This window comes from Schistocerca cancellata, chromosome 11, assembly GCF_023864275.1.
Source record: "Schistocerca cancellata isolate TAMUIC-IGC-003103 chromosome 11, iqSchCanc2.1, whole genome shotgun sequence".
In the NCBI taxonomy this organism is placed as follows: Eukaryota; Metazoa; Arthropoda; class Insecta; order Orthoptera; family Acrididae; genus Schistocerca; species Schistocerca cancellata.
The window spans coordinates 123,645,362-123,660,694 of NC_064636.1; the positions used below are offsets into that span (position 1 = coordinate 123,645,362).

Here is a 15,333-nt window from a genome sequence, read left to right on the forward strand (position 1 = left end):
TGTACGGGCCTTTTTAGATACATAAAATGTTCACTGCTGCCATGGCCAGCACATTCTCCAGATCTGTCACCAATTGAAAACGTCTGGTCATTGGTGGCCGAGCAACTGGCCTGTTACAATACGCCAGTCACTACTCTCGATGAACTGTGGTATCGTGTTGAAGCTGCATGGGCAGCTGTACCTGTACACGCCATCCAAGCTCTGTTTGACTCAATGGCCAAGCGTATCAAGGCCCTTATTACGGCCACAGGTGGTTGTTCTGGGTACTGATTCCTCAGGATCTATGCACTCAAATTGCGTGAAAACATAATCTCATGTCAGTTCTAGTACAATATATTTGTCCAATGAATACCCGTTTATCATCTGCATTTCTTCTTTGTGTAGCAATTTTAATGGCCAGTAGTGTATTGTTTTCCAGCAGCCGTGAGTCGTTTACGCTTCACGTAACGCCACCCACTCACACGTTGTTTACACAGTTTACCTCTGTTCGTGTGTTCCTGACAGTGATCTTTGTAATTTCTCGATGTCGAACTTTCTGCTGTTAGATCGTGCCAGCCGTAAGTGCTCGTATTTCGTTTCTTGCCAAACTGCAACATGACTGCTAGGAAATGTCACTAGAACAAGAAAAGAAAATACTTCCGGAGCCGGCTTCCTCATCAGGCTATTACATCACATGTTGACATCAAGTTCAAAACAAGAAATGGGTCTGCAATTCTTTATCACGTACGGACCGATGGAAATATGTTTGCCAAACTACAACATGGCGGACGATGCAAAGCACATGAATCGGCAGACACGCTACAGTTCCATACTCAAGAGACCAGACCACTACAGTCATGTTGTATAGAGGTGACCGGTTTTTGAGCACTGACTGTAAGAAGTGTACCGGTACTTGTTGTGTCCGCAATCTTGCGTGTGGATACACCCTCGTTCTGTGCAACGCAAACTTGGCAATCTGACGCCAACAAAAGAATTGGTAGACAGTTGCAGTATCCCTACCTTGCGCCAATTATTGTTAACAACCTTTTTCCATGTAAAACCCAACTTCTGTAAAAATGAGGTTTGCAGCCTTGTTCTGAGCGAGTATTCTATGTGCTCAGTTTAATCTCAGAACGAACGATTTCGGTGATACCACAAGGCAGCGACATGCAGCTTTGACCTTTATACAGGTCATGTAGGTAGGATAGATTCAGTTTGCTATTAAGTGGCAGAAATGGTTTTTTACGAAACAGATGTTATTGTACGTTAAGAAGTGAACTATGACTGTGTTGACGATGAAATAGGTAACATAGTTTGGAGTACGTGCTGACTGAGTAAAATACCCTCGTATTTCTGGTCCTGCCCTAGAATGCAGCCGATGTAATACTGCAATAATTACCAACGGAGAGGGGACCCTGTCGGTTTCGGATAGTATCACAGCGGGCATTAGTGCCAACTAAAATACTGTTCTCGTCAAGATTTCTCTTGATATTATCTTTTCACTCCTGTTGCGCTCGCGAATGGCGCGTGGGTAGGGTGATCCTCGGTAAGGCGTCTTTATTGGCCGCAGTTCCTCGATTTTTCTCGTCGTCGTAATTTCGCTGCAAACCTGGAAGCTTCGAGGAGACGCGCTGGCGCTGCGGAACAGCGGTTTGTGGGCGGGAAGCGGGCGTCCGCGCAGTGCAGATAACTGAGTCCAGGGTCAGCGGGTGACGTCACGCGGCGAGGCTGGTGGAGACCGGCTGCAGTGTGAAGCACGTTGGTAGGAGGGGGGGGGGGGGGGGGGCAGCAGCGAGACTGACGTCACGGCGCAGCGAAGAACGGCTTCGGTGAACAAAGTACCCACCACCACATTCCGCAAAGTCGTCTCAGGTTTGGATCTGTAGGTGGTTACTTAGTTTTACTGCATGCCCCATCACGACATTAATTTTGTGGTGCTTTAGGTTTAGATTTGATTGATACACGAGAAGTGTGTTGGAAAAGACGGTATACAGTTACATTCATGACGGTGCATTTTGTGTGCTTCATATCGTTCGAAAGCGATGTTTCACGCTGAGTCGGAAAACACTGGGGTGTAAAAAATGTGTACACCACAGGAAGTTTTCAGGCAGAAGAACGTTTCCTTCAGCCTGTTAAAGTGATACAGAAGTTTACATGTTGGCGTAATTTGACAACAGTAATTGTATAAATTTTGCATTCCGGTATAGATATCGTAAAAGTTTATTGTCGATTGGCGCGGACACACGCACATAGAGTGGTCCTACAAGGGTTTAGTTTTTACCAACTGAGCTGCGCAACCATGGAAACAGACTGAGGTGGCGGTGTTGGCCGGGAGATTTGCACCGGGGGTTGCTCGGTCGGTAGGAGAAAGCCGTCCCGTTTGACGCGACTCGGCCGACCTGCTCGGCAGTGGAGATGATCCGAAGTTACGGGGGCGGCACAAACACCCAGACCCCGAGAGAAGGAAATTAGCGACCCGTTCGGGAATCGAACCGGGGACGCTAACCACCGACTGCGGACACTGCTGCAGAGACCGTGAACACGAGTCGCTGTAGGGCGCGCTGTGTCGCGTGCTGTGTGGGGCTGTCCTCGCCTCCTCCCTGCTAGACGGGGTCAGGTCAGGTGAGGGGAGCAACTCGCAATCTGCAGGAGGTGCGGACCTTACACTGTACGCGCCGTCTAGGAAGGTATTGCCCCAAATTTCAACCCTAAAGGGTGTGAAACGAGGATGAAGAATGTTTCGAAAAATGTCGCTATTAAGGCAGTGTTGAGGGTAGAAATGCGAAAACTGGAATCCAGTTTCTCTGTCAGAAAGTAATAAAATACGTGTTTCAGTGTTGCTGAAAATGCAGCCCCGAAGAGTCCAATAGCGCATGAAAATCTTTTAGAAAATATTTCGGTACATTAAAAAGTTGTAAAGCTAAATTTATGAAAACTGCTATTTTGCTCCCCTGTGAAATGTAAAGAAATATTTGTTAGAGGATGAAAGTTGCTGTGGAAATATCTAGAAAACGCAAAAGGAGTGATTAAGAAAAACTCTGCACTCCAGCTTCCAGAATAGCTTTTTGGTCAGAATTACATTCTGAAAGACCATGCTTACATGGCCTTAATTCTCGTGAAAAGCTAAGATGCTGTTTCACATACTTACATGGCCCTAATTCTCGTGAAAAGCTAAGATGCTGTTTCAGTTGGTAAAGAACATGAAAATCGTATTAAATAAGAACAAATAAGTTTCTGCAGGCCATACAGTCTGCGCGATCGAAGCGGCGGTCGCTCGGCCAGTTGTTTCTGGACTGCAGCTGCGAACCGATCATCGGACTGTAGTCGGGCGAGAACGCAGCCAGAAGCACTGATTCTGGCTCAGGTATCAGAACATTATTACTGCCGTGATATAAAGTCAATCAGAAATCCAGGGGAACAGCTCGTACTGAACACAGGCGTGTAAAAGTCAACCTTTTACAAAACAGTTGGTGCAATGAACAACATGGCGTTACTCGTTGTAATGTGCTACTGGTTATAGAAATGAAAGTGTTCAGAAATACTCGTTTTCTGTTACAGTAAGGGATCACAAATGCAGCAATGGAGAGCAGTGTGGAGGGTAAAAATCGTAGAGGAAGACCAAGAAACGACTCAACTGAATTACGATCTGGTTGATTGTATTGATAGCGGCATTCGACTGTTTGCCGGTGATGCTTTAGTGTACAGGAAAGTGGTATCACACGAATGTTGTGAACAAATCAATGAGGATTTGCAGAAAATAAACGTGTAGTGTAATGAATGGCAGCTATCTTTCAATATCAGCAAGTGTAACCTACTGCGTATAATAAATCGAAAATCGCCATTAATATAACAGTGCAACATAAATGACCAATCTTTGGATGCTGTAACATCCGTCAAGCATCTGGGTGTGACTACTCGAAATGATCTCAAAAGGAAGGACCAGATTACACAAGTAACAGGTAAGGCGAACTCTAGATTGCGGTTTATTGGTAGACTCCTAAAGCGATGCAGTCCTTCAACAAAGGAAATCGCTTACAATACTTTAGTTCGTCCAGTCTAGTATTGTTGGTCTGTATGGTAGCCTTACCAGTTGAGTCTTACTCAAGAGACAGAGAAGGTCCAAAGAAGAGTGGCAAGTTTCGTGACTGGTACGTTTAGCCATCCCGAGAGCGTTACAGATCCTATAGAAAGTTTGAAGTGGAACACACTTGCAGATAGACGACGCGCTAAACGGAAGGAGCTGCTCACTAAATCCCAAAATCAGATGTTCGCCGAGAATGTAGAGCATATATTATTACCACCAACTTTCAAACCGGGCAATGATGACGATTCGAAGACACGGGAAATTAGAGCTCGCACTGAGGCGTTCACACAGTCGTTTGGTGTGCGGACATTTGCCACGCCGGGCATTTGCCACGATTTTACGTGTTCCACAGGGTTGGGTCCCTTCTCTCCCCCTCCCCCTCCTCCCCCCTCCTCCTCCTCCTCCTCCTCCTCCTCCTCCTCCTCCTCCTCCTCCTCACCCGCCGCCAACCCGCAGTAAAGGTACTTATTACTGAGCCTTTCCGCTGGTTTTCTTAAGCCAGCCGGTGTGGCCGAGCTGTTCTAGGCGCTTCAGTCTGGAACCGCGCGATCGCTACGGTCGCAGGTTCCCTGCCTCGGGAATGGATGTGTGTGATGTCCTTAGGTTAGTTAGGTTTAAGTAGTTCTAAGCTCTAGGGGACTGATGACCTCAGATGTTAACTCCCATAGTGCTCAGAGCCATTTGAACCACTTTTTTCTTAACATAGGACCAGAATCTCTATGGATTTTTCGCCACATTTCTAGAGTTTCGTTGTGGAAAGTATTAAATGAATCTCGCATTGAAATCCACACCAAATTTCGAGCCACTGTAAAAATTCGCCAATCTTGGAGATTTTGGGCTCGTCTGAATTATACGTGCGTTTTCGGTGCTCCTGCAGCAGCTTTTCCGTGTTTTTTGTACCTTGGAGGATCAGTTCCGTCTGTTATTATTTTATTTGTTGTGAATCTCTTGAGTGCTGTTGATACTATTTCTTTGAACTCAAGCCACATATGGTCTACACTTTCCTAGTTTGGAAGGATTGGAGACTGTCTCTTAGAAAGACGTCAACCGAATTTTTAGTTGATTTTATAAATATATATATTTCTCGTTTAGTTCTGCTGAATTTCTTTGTTACGGAATTGAGCCTCGCTACGACTGTGTGTTCACTAATTCCTGTATCCGTCGTGATGCTCAGGATTATTTGTGACTAAGAGGTCAAGTGTGTTTTCGTAACCATTTACAATTTGAATGGCCTCGCGAACTTATTGTTCAAAATAATTTTATAAAAAGCATTTAGAACAATTATGGAAGTTTATTTCTTTCTACAGTAGGGTCTGAAAATATATTTTTGTCAACATACGGAAAGTAGATTGAAGTCACTGCGAACTATAATTTTATGAGTAGGGTACCTATTTGAGTCTTTGAAATGTTCAACAACTGTTTCATCTGAGACTGGGGGACGGTGAAATGAGCCAGTTATTAATTTATTCCGGTTGCCGAATATAACCTTTGTCCATACTAAGTCACAGGAACTATCTGCTTCAATGTTGCTTGTGAGCTGGAACACACATTACATTTTCCCTTAAGTTGTGCTTCTTGTTTCTGTTGTAGTGGAGATGATTAAAATTACTGCTTCTCCCTCCAAAACCTAGGATGCTTTCTCTTTGACCCTGTAAATACCAGAGCTAAACAATGTAGGACAACAACATACGTTACAAGCATACCATTCTGTATTACTAAATTTCCTTATTTCTAACATTTTAAAATTGTACGTAAACTTTAGATGACGTGTCAATCACAGACGTTCTTATTTCTGCTTATGAACGTACTTTGTCATGTTTTGAACATTGTCCCGCTACACTTCATTAACTAATATTTCGCCGAAAGGGATATCGGATTTTAGAGACTAAATTAATCTGGAGTATGTCGTTCTTCTTTTCAAACATTCACATATCCATTTCTTCTTTCCTTATTGTCTTTTGGGCAGCCAGCTGTAGTAATTGAAGTAGGCACAAATGCAGCGATCGAAAAGAAATGATTAGCGTACATTCGCATTCTCTTTACAGCGTTCCTTTCTTGTTGCTCCCATGCCGATGGACTGTTTCTATTGCGATCAGTAAGCGTCAAAAGGAAGCTACCGTACCGACAGAGGGATCTGTATTTATATTGGGCAGAACTAATTACATACTGACATAATCGCCGGAATTGCTTTCGTTTCCCAAAAGATAGAAATATTTCGATTTCGGAAAAGAAGCTCTGTTTTTCGCCAAGATGTGGAAGGAGGTCCCTTAAATACTGGTTGTATTGATTAAGATGTGGAGATGGCGGTTTGAAAGCGGACAGAAGTAGTACGAGGAAGGGCGTCCCTTACCTGAGGGATCGCTACCTGGCGGATGGACAAGTGTGGCAAATGTCCGGCATTCCAGTCGTTTTTCCCTCGTGCTATCCGCGAGTGGAACAGAGGACTCATCTGGTCTAGTTATTGCTTAAGTCACTCCCTCCGTTTATTCCTATGTACAGGTGGCCCATTTTAATCCATAATGTGGAATAACTCGGGATGTTGTTGTTGTTGTTGTTGTTGTTGTTGTAGTCTTCAGTCCTGAGACTGGTTTGATGCAGCTCTCCATGCTACCCTATCCTGTGCAAGCTTCATTATTCCCCAGTACCTACTGCAGCTTACATTCTTCTGAATCTGCTTAGTGTATTCATCTCTTGGTCTCCCTCTACGATTTTTACCCTCCACGCTGCCCTCCAGTACTAAACCGGTGATCCCTTGATTCCTCAGAACATGTCCTACCAACCGATTCTTCTTCTAGTCAAGTTGTGCCACAAACTCCTCTTCTCCCGAATTAGATTCAACACCTCCTCATTAGTTATGTGATCTACCCATCTAATCTTCAACATTCTTCTGTAGCACCACATTTCGAAAGCTTCTATTCTCTTCTTGTCTAAATTATTTATCGTCCATGTTTCACTTCCATACATGGCCACACTCCATACAAACACTTTCGGAAACGACTTCCTAACACTTAAATCTATACTCGATGTTAACATATTTCTCTTCAGAAACGCTTTCCTTGCCATTGCTAGTCTACATTTTATATCCCCTATACTTCGAACATCATCAGTTATTTTGCTCCCCAAATAGCAAAACTCCTTTACTACTTTAAGTGTCTCATTTCCTAATCTGATTCCCTCAGCATCACGCGACTTAATTCGACTGCATTCCATTATCCTTGTTTCGCTTTTGTTGATGTTCATCTTATACCCTCCTTTCAAGACACTGTGCATTCCGTTCAACTGCTCTTCCAAGTCCTTTGCTGTCTCTGACAGAATTACAATGTCATCGACTAACCTTAATGTTTTTACTTTTTCTCCATGGATTTCAATGCCTACTCCGAATTTTTCTTTTGTTTCCTTAAAGTAAAAATTTGCAACTTCGACTGGTTTTTTATGCTACTGCTGAATAGTAGTTGTTGCCCTAAGGTACTGCAGCATGCTGGAAGTTAGCAAAAGAAAATGTGTTTGTAAGATGTAGTAGCTGCTGTTAATTTTTTCCAGAGGAAATCTGTTTTTCACATGTAGAACACTCAAGCTTGCCATACTTGAGACATTTGGTGGGTGATTTGATAAATGTAATAGATTCCTCTTGACTAGCTTTTTCCACTCAACTGATTACTCATTTGACGGCTCTTCACTCATAAGGCATCTGACTTTGAGACACGAGCTGTTTTTAAGCAGTTTATGGACTGCATGGTTTTCGGAGGTTGGTGGTTACCGTGGGGTACCAAGTCACTTTGCCCGAGGACAGGAGAATCTCGCGTGTGTCTTTTTCAGCAGGAAGGGCGTCCTGCTTTTTAGTCGGGCGAAGTCTCTCATATGTTACTTACAATGCAATAGTGTTGCACAATCGCAGTTACCCGACTAAGTGCATAATAAAATTCATCGTATGTGTCAGTATGGGCACTGACTCTGTTGTGAGTAATTCTGCCCATTGATCACTTCACGATGTCTGCATACAGCGAAAAAAAAAACCAATTGACAGCCGACCATTTATGTAGCCTCACAGTTGCATTTGTGTGCGCTGATTAAGTGATGACGTTCAGATGGAGCACATGGTCGTAATAGGACTCACAAAGCCACTCACTGTAGGTTTCTTCCAGTATTTAACGACCGTTAAGTTCTGAATCTTCCTTCCAGCTCTGGAGGAAGTTTCAGTACAGTAATGCAAAGTCTATAGTTACCGCGGATGGATGATGTATTGCTCATTATTACGGACTCGTTATGTATTACCCGAGTTGTTTACTTGTGAGAGCAGCAAGGCCCTTATATTTACTGGAGCAACCAATCAGTTACAGTCCCTTAAGAGATCAAGTGTGATTCTTCTTCCTCCCAAACTGAGTCTCACTTATCTACACCCTTGAAACGACTGTGAAGCGCATGGCAGTGGGTACATCCATCGTATCACTTACTAGGACTTTCTCATGGTCCATTCACGTCCAGGGGTGTGTGAAGAACCATTAAAGTGCCTCTGTGTGTGCAGTAATCAGTCTAAACTTGCCTTCGTGATATGTGCGAGAGCAATACGAATGGAGTTGTGATGTATTCGCAGTCAGGATTTGACGTTGGTTCACTTTCTAAATGTGTTTTTATGGAATGTTGTCTCCTTCGGAAATCACCTGCACTCAGTGCAGTCCTTAGCTCCTCGAAAAGCATGCAGAATGGCAAAATTCTGGGCTGATTTAACAATTGCGGCATTCCAATAAACCTTGAAAACAAAAGTCAGTGAAATCACTCACCCAGACTCAGTATAGAAACATTCCTGTAATGCATATAATGTCTCGTAATCTGCACGAAACACGCCGCGCAGTGTTTGTGTACGAAATAAAATGTTCACATGCAAATATCTCCTAAAATAAATCACTCACAAATCTCAAGCTCTCACAAAATATTCAGTACTGTAGTCGCTCTTTGTCAACGGCAAGAGAAGCAATAAAACGCAAAAAATTCTTTACTTTGGAATAAACATAGGCGTTTACCAGAAGATGGTTCCCGAACGACTTAGTAGACTCTTAGATCGGAGGCACAAAGCCATACTCGTACGCATGGGATATGCTTAATTGCTATTGGCTAATATGTTAAACAGCCAATCAGATCATTTCGAACACTTGTATACTTCAGGTATTTTTAATGACAGCCAATCAGATTACTGCATGTAATTTAGACTAGAAATCACGTAATTCCAAAACTAAGTAAAATTTAATGAAGACAAAATTAGATTCCATTCCGCAACATAAATTACTTACAGATTTAATACTAAACGCCCCTTCTGGCTGCCTTTTACAAAACCAAAGTAGGTCGGGCATACGTCACAAATTCCACTATTGTACAAGAAACGTTCTCATACATAGATTTACTTAATTTCCATAAAATTTCAATGTATCTCCTCAGATCCTGCAAAACACTTACATAACTAAAACACTTACATAACTAAAACACTTACATAACTAAAACACTTAAATAACTAAAACACTTAAATAACTAAAACACTTAAATAACTAAAACACTTAAATAACTAAAACACTTAAATAACTAAAACACTTAAATAACTAAAACACTTAAATAACTAAAACACTTAAATAACTAAAACACTTAAATAACTAAAACACTTAAATAACTAAAACACTTAAATAACTAAAACACTTAAATAACTAAAACACTTAAATAACTAAAACACTTAAATAACTAAAACACTTAAATAACTAAAACACTTACGTAACTAAAACACTTACGTAACTAAAACACTTACGTAACTAAAACACTTACGTAACGAAAACACTTACGTAACGAAAACACTTACGTAACGAAAACACTTACGTAACGAAAACACTTACTTTCGTAACGAAAACACTTACTTTCGTAACGAAAACACTTACTTTCGTAACGAAAACACTTACTTTCGTAACGAAAACACTTACTTACGTAACGAAAACACTTACTTACATAACGAAAACACAATGCGATAATAATTTTCCAAAGTACTTTTTATTTAGTCAGAAATCTGTGGTAATGAAAAGAAAGAAAATTCCGGAAATTAGATTTTATGGACCTGTGCTTCTGGTTGTAGTTTAAATTGATACTATAGATGATTCCATCACAGTCGTCCCTTAGGTAAAAATTTATATCTCCGAAATTACTGAAGTTATTCACTTGAAATCAGCTGTGCCAGCGTGAGAACCAAAATTCTGCTCTCCTCACAGCTCCGTGGTAAGCTACGCTTTCGATGTAAGATGACAATTCGTAATAATTAGCTACATTACAAACCCAGAGAGTGGTCGAAAAAGTTTTCATATTTTCATATAGCTGACATGGCCAGTTTCATCTGGTTGTTTCATTCAACTGATAAAACTGACCGAGTGAATAAACAGTTGATTAGCCACTCATGTCTTGCTGCATCAGTGACCTGCCCATCATCCGTGTACTGCTTGCCGTGGAGTGCTTCCTTCGTTGGACCAAACAGACGGAAGTCGGAAGGTGCGAGATGCGGGTTGTTCAGCTCTGAGTGATCCACCGGTCACCTTGAAGGAGAGCACGTTCCCACATCGCAGGAGTCACAGCCGTCTGCAGCTGACCGACACGCGGGGGTCAGCCAGATATGCACAACCTTGCTGCGACGATGGCTTTGCTAGGCCAGGCGTTGATCACTAGTAAGCTCTTCTGACGATGACAGACACCTCACACTACCACTCACGGTGCTTCTGTTCACTGCCAAATCTCCTCAGACATTCTGCAAGCGGATATGAAGATCTCCGATGCTGTGGTTTTCATCCGAAAGAAACTCAGTGACAGCTCTCAGCTTGGGTCGCACCTCCTCTTCGGACGCCATTTTGGAGGCTACATACAGTGCTGTCAGCTGATGGAATTCCATGAAGCTGTACGGGCTGAAGCGGGAATATTCCACGATGTCTCACAAATTTCGCATTTTTCCAACAGAAATTGGCCGAGAAAAAAGTGTAGTGTCGCAGATCGAACGCACCCAGAGTTTTATAATTAGCTCAGTTGGATGATTATGCTTATGTATTTTAGTCAGGGTCCTTGATCTTGGTGTGGCTAGACTCTTCACAATGCCTGTCTTCGTCTCAGAATTTGGTAGCAAGAAATGCGTGTGTTTGAGAATAGTTCCTCCTTAGATTTCTCCCTGAGGTCGGTGGAAATTTGTGTAATATCGTTCTCGGCCGAAATCACTAACATCTTATTGATATCTGAGCTGCTATCAATTGCACAGTGAAATCGTTACCACAGCCAGGACAGACACACAGCCAAACCAGTTACAGAAGTACTGGCTTGCACGTCAACTACCGAAAATGACGAAGAGATTAGGAAAATGCTTTTTGAGAGAAAAGAAATTGGTCAGATCGTTAAGCGAGATCAAAACTTGATTGTGATGGGGCACTCGAAATATAGTCGGAATACGAAGTGGAAGAAACGTTGGAGGAGAAAAGAACTGGAGTAAGGGAATGAAAGGGGAAGCTGCCTGGCAGAATTTTGCACAGAGCACAATTTAACCACTAACAGTTGGTTTGAATCATGAAAGACAATTGCGTACATGACAAGAGTCAGAATGCACCTCACTATTTGAGACATACTATATAGTCCTAATATTTACTATTACTTAACAAATGAAAATAATGTGCTCGGATCGAACCTTCTCTCATAATGACTCTGAAAGTTGCTAATGTCCATCCCAATCAGCTGGAAATTTGTTTCCTGAACCAGAGATTACGAGTTGCAATTTTCATTTTAATCAACAACGTAGAAAGAAGTCTCCTCTTAAGAAAAACTAAGAAAGACATTGTTATCTAACAATCTATCCGGAGTACGATATATTGTCTTAGAAATATTGGACCATGGTTGGCTGTCTATACAGAAAATACTGTCTGAAAAACTAGTTTCGTCGATTATTGGACTATTTCTGGACCAGTTGGTTGATAAAGACCAGATGCCATCAGACATGTGGAATTACAGTGGAAGGCCCCATCACATCGAAAACGCCTCTGAGGGGTGGAAGAAATTGATATTAATATATCAAAAGCTCAGCCAGGTGTTTACTCATTAATAAAAAACCTTCGAGAAGGCAGATTAATTTCGAATTTGGATGGAAAAAGAATAAAGAAGTCTGCAATTCATACTGATGAGGCGACTGTAAAGATTCCAAATTGATGGCACCGTAAAATCGTTTCTGACTTGTGTGACCCACACACGGAAATTGCACTGAAGAAGAAAACATCACCACCATTGGAAGTTACATAAATATTGAAAAGTAGTTTAATGCACGTCGTACTCATTGGAAAGCTTGTAAACAACTTTAATGATGGACGAAATGAGACCACTTCCTCACGGTTTTCCTGGGAAACGACACATAGACAGCTAAATACCTGTTGCAATTTGTGGAACATTCGGTAATGAAGACCGGTAGGGCTACCTTAAAGGTCATGCCTCTTCTAGGGCACCATCACGGCACTCCTATTGAGAGAAGCTCTATGAAGAAAAACCTGTGTGGGTGGACAGCAAACAGAAAACCGGTGCAGAAGACACAAATGACGAGCAGCCACATCCACTGATTCACCCTTAGTCTGCAGACCTGCTGCAGACCACTGCACGGTGTGTGGTCGAACCACTGTCCTCCCGAATGTGAGTCCAGAGTGTCTCACCGCCGCGCCCTGCATATCCAGTCCACTACTTGCATTTCCCACACGTTTCTCTGCCGGTTACATGGCGCAGACACGCACGAAGATTGTGTCTCCAAAATATGCTGAAGGTCTGTTTCTTAGACGAGGAAAATGTCGATGCTCGAAGACTGTATGGAAATGTAAACGGCTTTACAGCTTTTACCACTTCGTTTATTGACAAGCAGCAGCACTTGGATGTAGGAAAATACGGTAACAATACCTGTCAACAACAGTAAAAAGTCGTTCATTATGCGATTACAACGCCAGTGTCAAGAGTTTTGAGCCTGTAACATTGAGTGCATAAAAAACGACAAAGCTATATAAAACGGAAACAAGTGTCCAACTAACAAGGGATGGGAATGGAAGACTTGGGATGGTCGGGTGGCTTCCAGAAGCCTGCAGTGTACGTGTTGCCTTGCGACCCTGCGCTGACTTCCGGCGCTACTCTCTGTGCAGCACTGCCTCGGCGTCTCCATCCACGTCGAGCTGGCGTGACAGAAGCCTTGGGACGAATTCTTAGGCGCTCTGCTAGCACCGTAACAATCCGGCAGACCTCTTACGCTGGTGTAATGGAGATGCTAAGTCGGCATGTTTCGAAAAAAGTGGACGCCGTTCTCGTGAAACCCACTTGTCTGAATTTCGGAAACCAGTTTACACTGTAGGGTGTGGAACTATTTCACTGACTCCGTCGTTTGCCCCCTCATACGACCAGGAGAGACACGAGCGATGTCGGAGCTGTGATAGAGCTTACTTTGGTTTAGCCATGACGTATCTGTCATCTAATAAGTATCCGAACGTTCTGTGGGGCAAAGATACTATACAAACACGTCCACGCCAAAAGGAGATACAAATATATATTTGTGCGAAAGTTCCACAACACACGTTCTGGAAATGGAGGCAACGAGTTTCATTTCTAAACTGCTCAACCTGGAAATACCTTGGTACACCATAGCTCGCAACAATCGGATAAAATGGCGACATGATTTATGATTGTATAATGCAGCATTCTTTACCACGGAGGTGGGCGCTGCATCTTTTTCTTAAGAAAGAAGACGCAGATATCAATCTGTTCAAAGGAGATTTAAACATACCAATGAATTTAGACTGTTACAGTGGTTCAAAACGGTTCAAATGGCTCTGAGCACTATGGGACTTAACATCAGAGGTCATCAGTCCAATAGAACTACTTAAACCTAACTAACCTAAGGACATCACACACATCGATGCCCGAGGCTGGATTCTAACCTGCGACCGTATCAGGCGCGCGGTTCCGGATTGAAGCAACTAGAACCGCTTGGCCACCATGGCAGGTCAAGTTTAATCGTGTCTACCCTGAGAAATTTACCGAGGAAACTGATTTCTGCATTACATGTGCATTGCTTCTGATGAGGTGTCACGGATCTGAGGAACCTGAGATAAGGAGGAAGAAAATTTTCCTCAGAGGTGCCACGAGCTTGGATTTAAATATGTCATGTAACTTTAGTGCTGAAAGAAGTTTGTTGCTTTGCCAATTTATTTGCTGAGACATAAATAAACCATCTTTTGACTGAGAACGATAACATTTGTAGAAGGTGAAAGCAGTCTATCATAGCATCACACTGGTAGTTACAAACCTTAGGTGATCACGAAGCAGTACGGACCCTTGTCATTTGAAGGAAACTGGTGACGTTGCAATTGATTTAGGGTGTACAACACTTTAACAGCTGTTGTTTCATACAGGTATGCATGCGCCTCGTACAAGTGTTGAGGGTGCAGTGTGAGGGCTGCTCAGTGGTACTGTGTTTCAGGACCACCCACCATGTTGGCAGTTACGGAGGTTCAGAACAACACAACCGAGGCCCTGGCCGCCCTGGTAGACGGGGGTGAAGACTCCCTGGTGACGCTGGTGGCGGGCGAGACGAGGGTGGCGGCTCACAGGGCGGTGTTGGCAGCTGCGAGCCCCGTGTTCAAAGCTATGTTCGCGCACGACATGCTGGAGGACAGCTGCGGCCAGGTGAGCATCGACGACGTGGAGGGCCCGGTGCTCAGGCTCCTGGTGGCCTACACGTATACCCTGCAGGCCCCCCAGCTGCCCGACACGGCCCCCCAGCTGCTCTCGGCAGCCGACAAATACGGCTTGTCGGCCCTGAAGGCTGCCTGCGAGCGGCAGCTGATCTCGCAGTTGGCCGTCGAGACCGCAGCAGCGACGGCCGTCAGGGCAGTGAGGCACTCGTGCCCGGACGCCACGAGGGCTGCCGTCGCCTTCATAAAGGACCACCCGCAGGTGATGGCGACGCGGGGCTGGGCGGACGCTGTGCTCGAGTACCCGCAAGAAGTCATTGAAGTCAGCAGTATGCTCGGTGAGCCACCAGCAGAAGCCAGGTAAGCACGATTCCCTTTTTGGCAGTGCTAGTGTGAATTTGACGTCGTCCTTGCTTTGTTCGTCCTCGCTTTGTTCGTCCTCGCTTTGTTCGTCCTCGCTTTGTTCGTCCTCGCTTTGTTCGTCCTCGCTTTGTTCGTCCTCGCTTTGTTCGTCCTCGCTTTGTTCGTCCTCGCTTTGTTCGTCCTCGCTTTGTTCGTCCT

At 43.7% G+C, this 15,333-nt stretch overlaps 1 protein-coding gene across 1 annotated transcript in view; it reads left to right on the forward strand.

The window, feature by feature from the left end:
* Window positions 1-15,333, forward strand: part of LOC126108319 (ankyrin-1-like) — a 60,033-nt gene that overhangs the window by 18,909 nt on the left and 25,791 nt on the right. Inside the window, exon 2 of the mRNA XM_049913538.1 lies at window positions 14,559-15,132. Within this exon, the coding sequence (XP_049769495.1) occupies window positions 14,570-15,132 (563 nt within the window). The 5' untranslated portion in view covers window positions 14,559-14,569. The remainder of the gene's footprint in view (window positions 1-14,558; window positions 15,133-15,333) is intronic.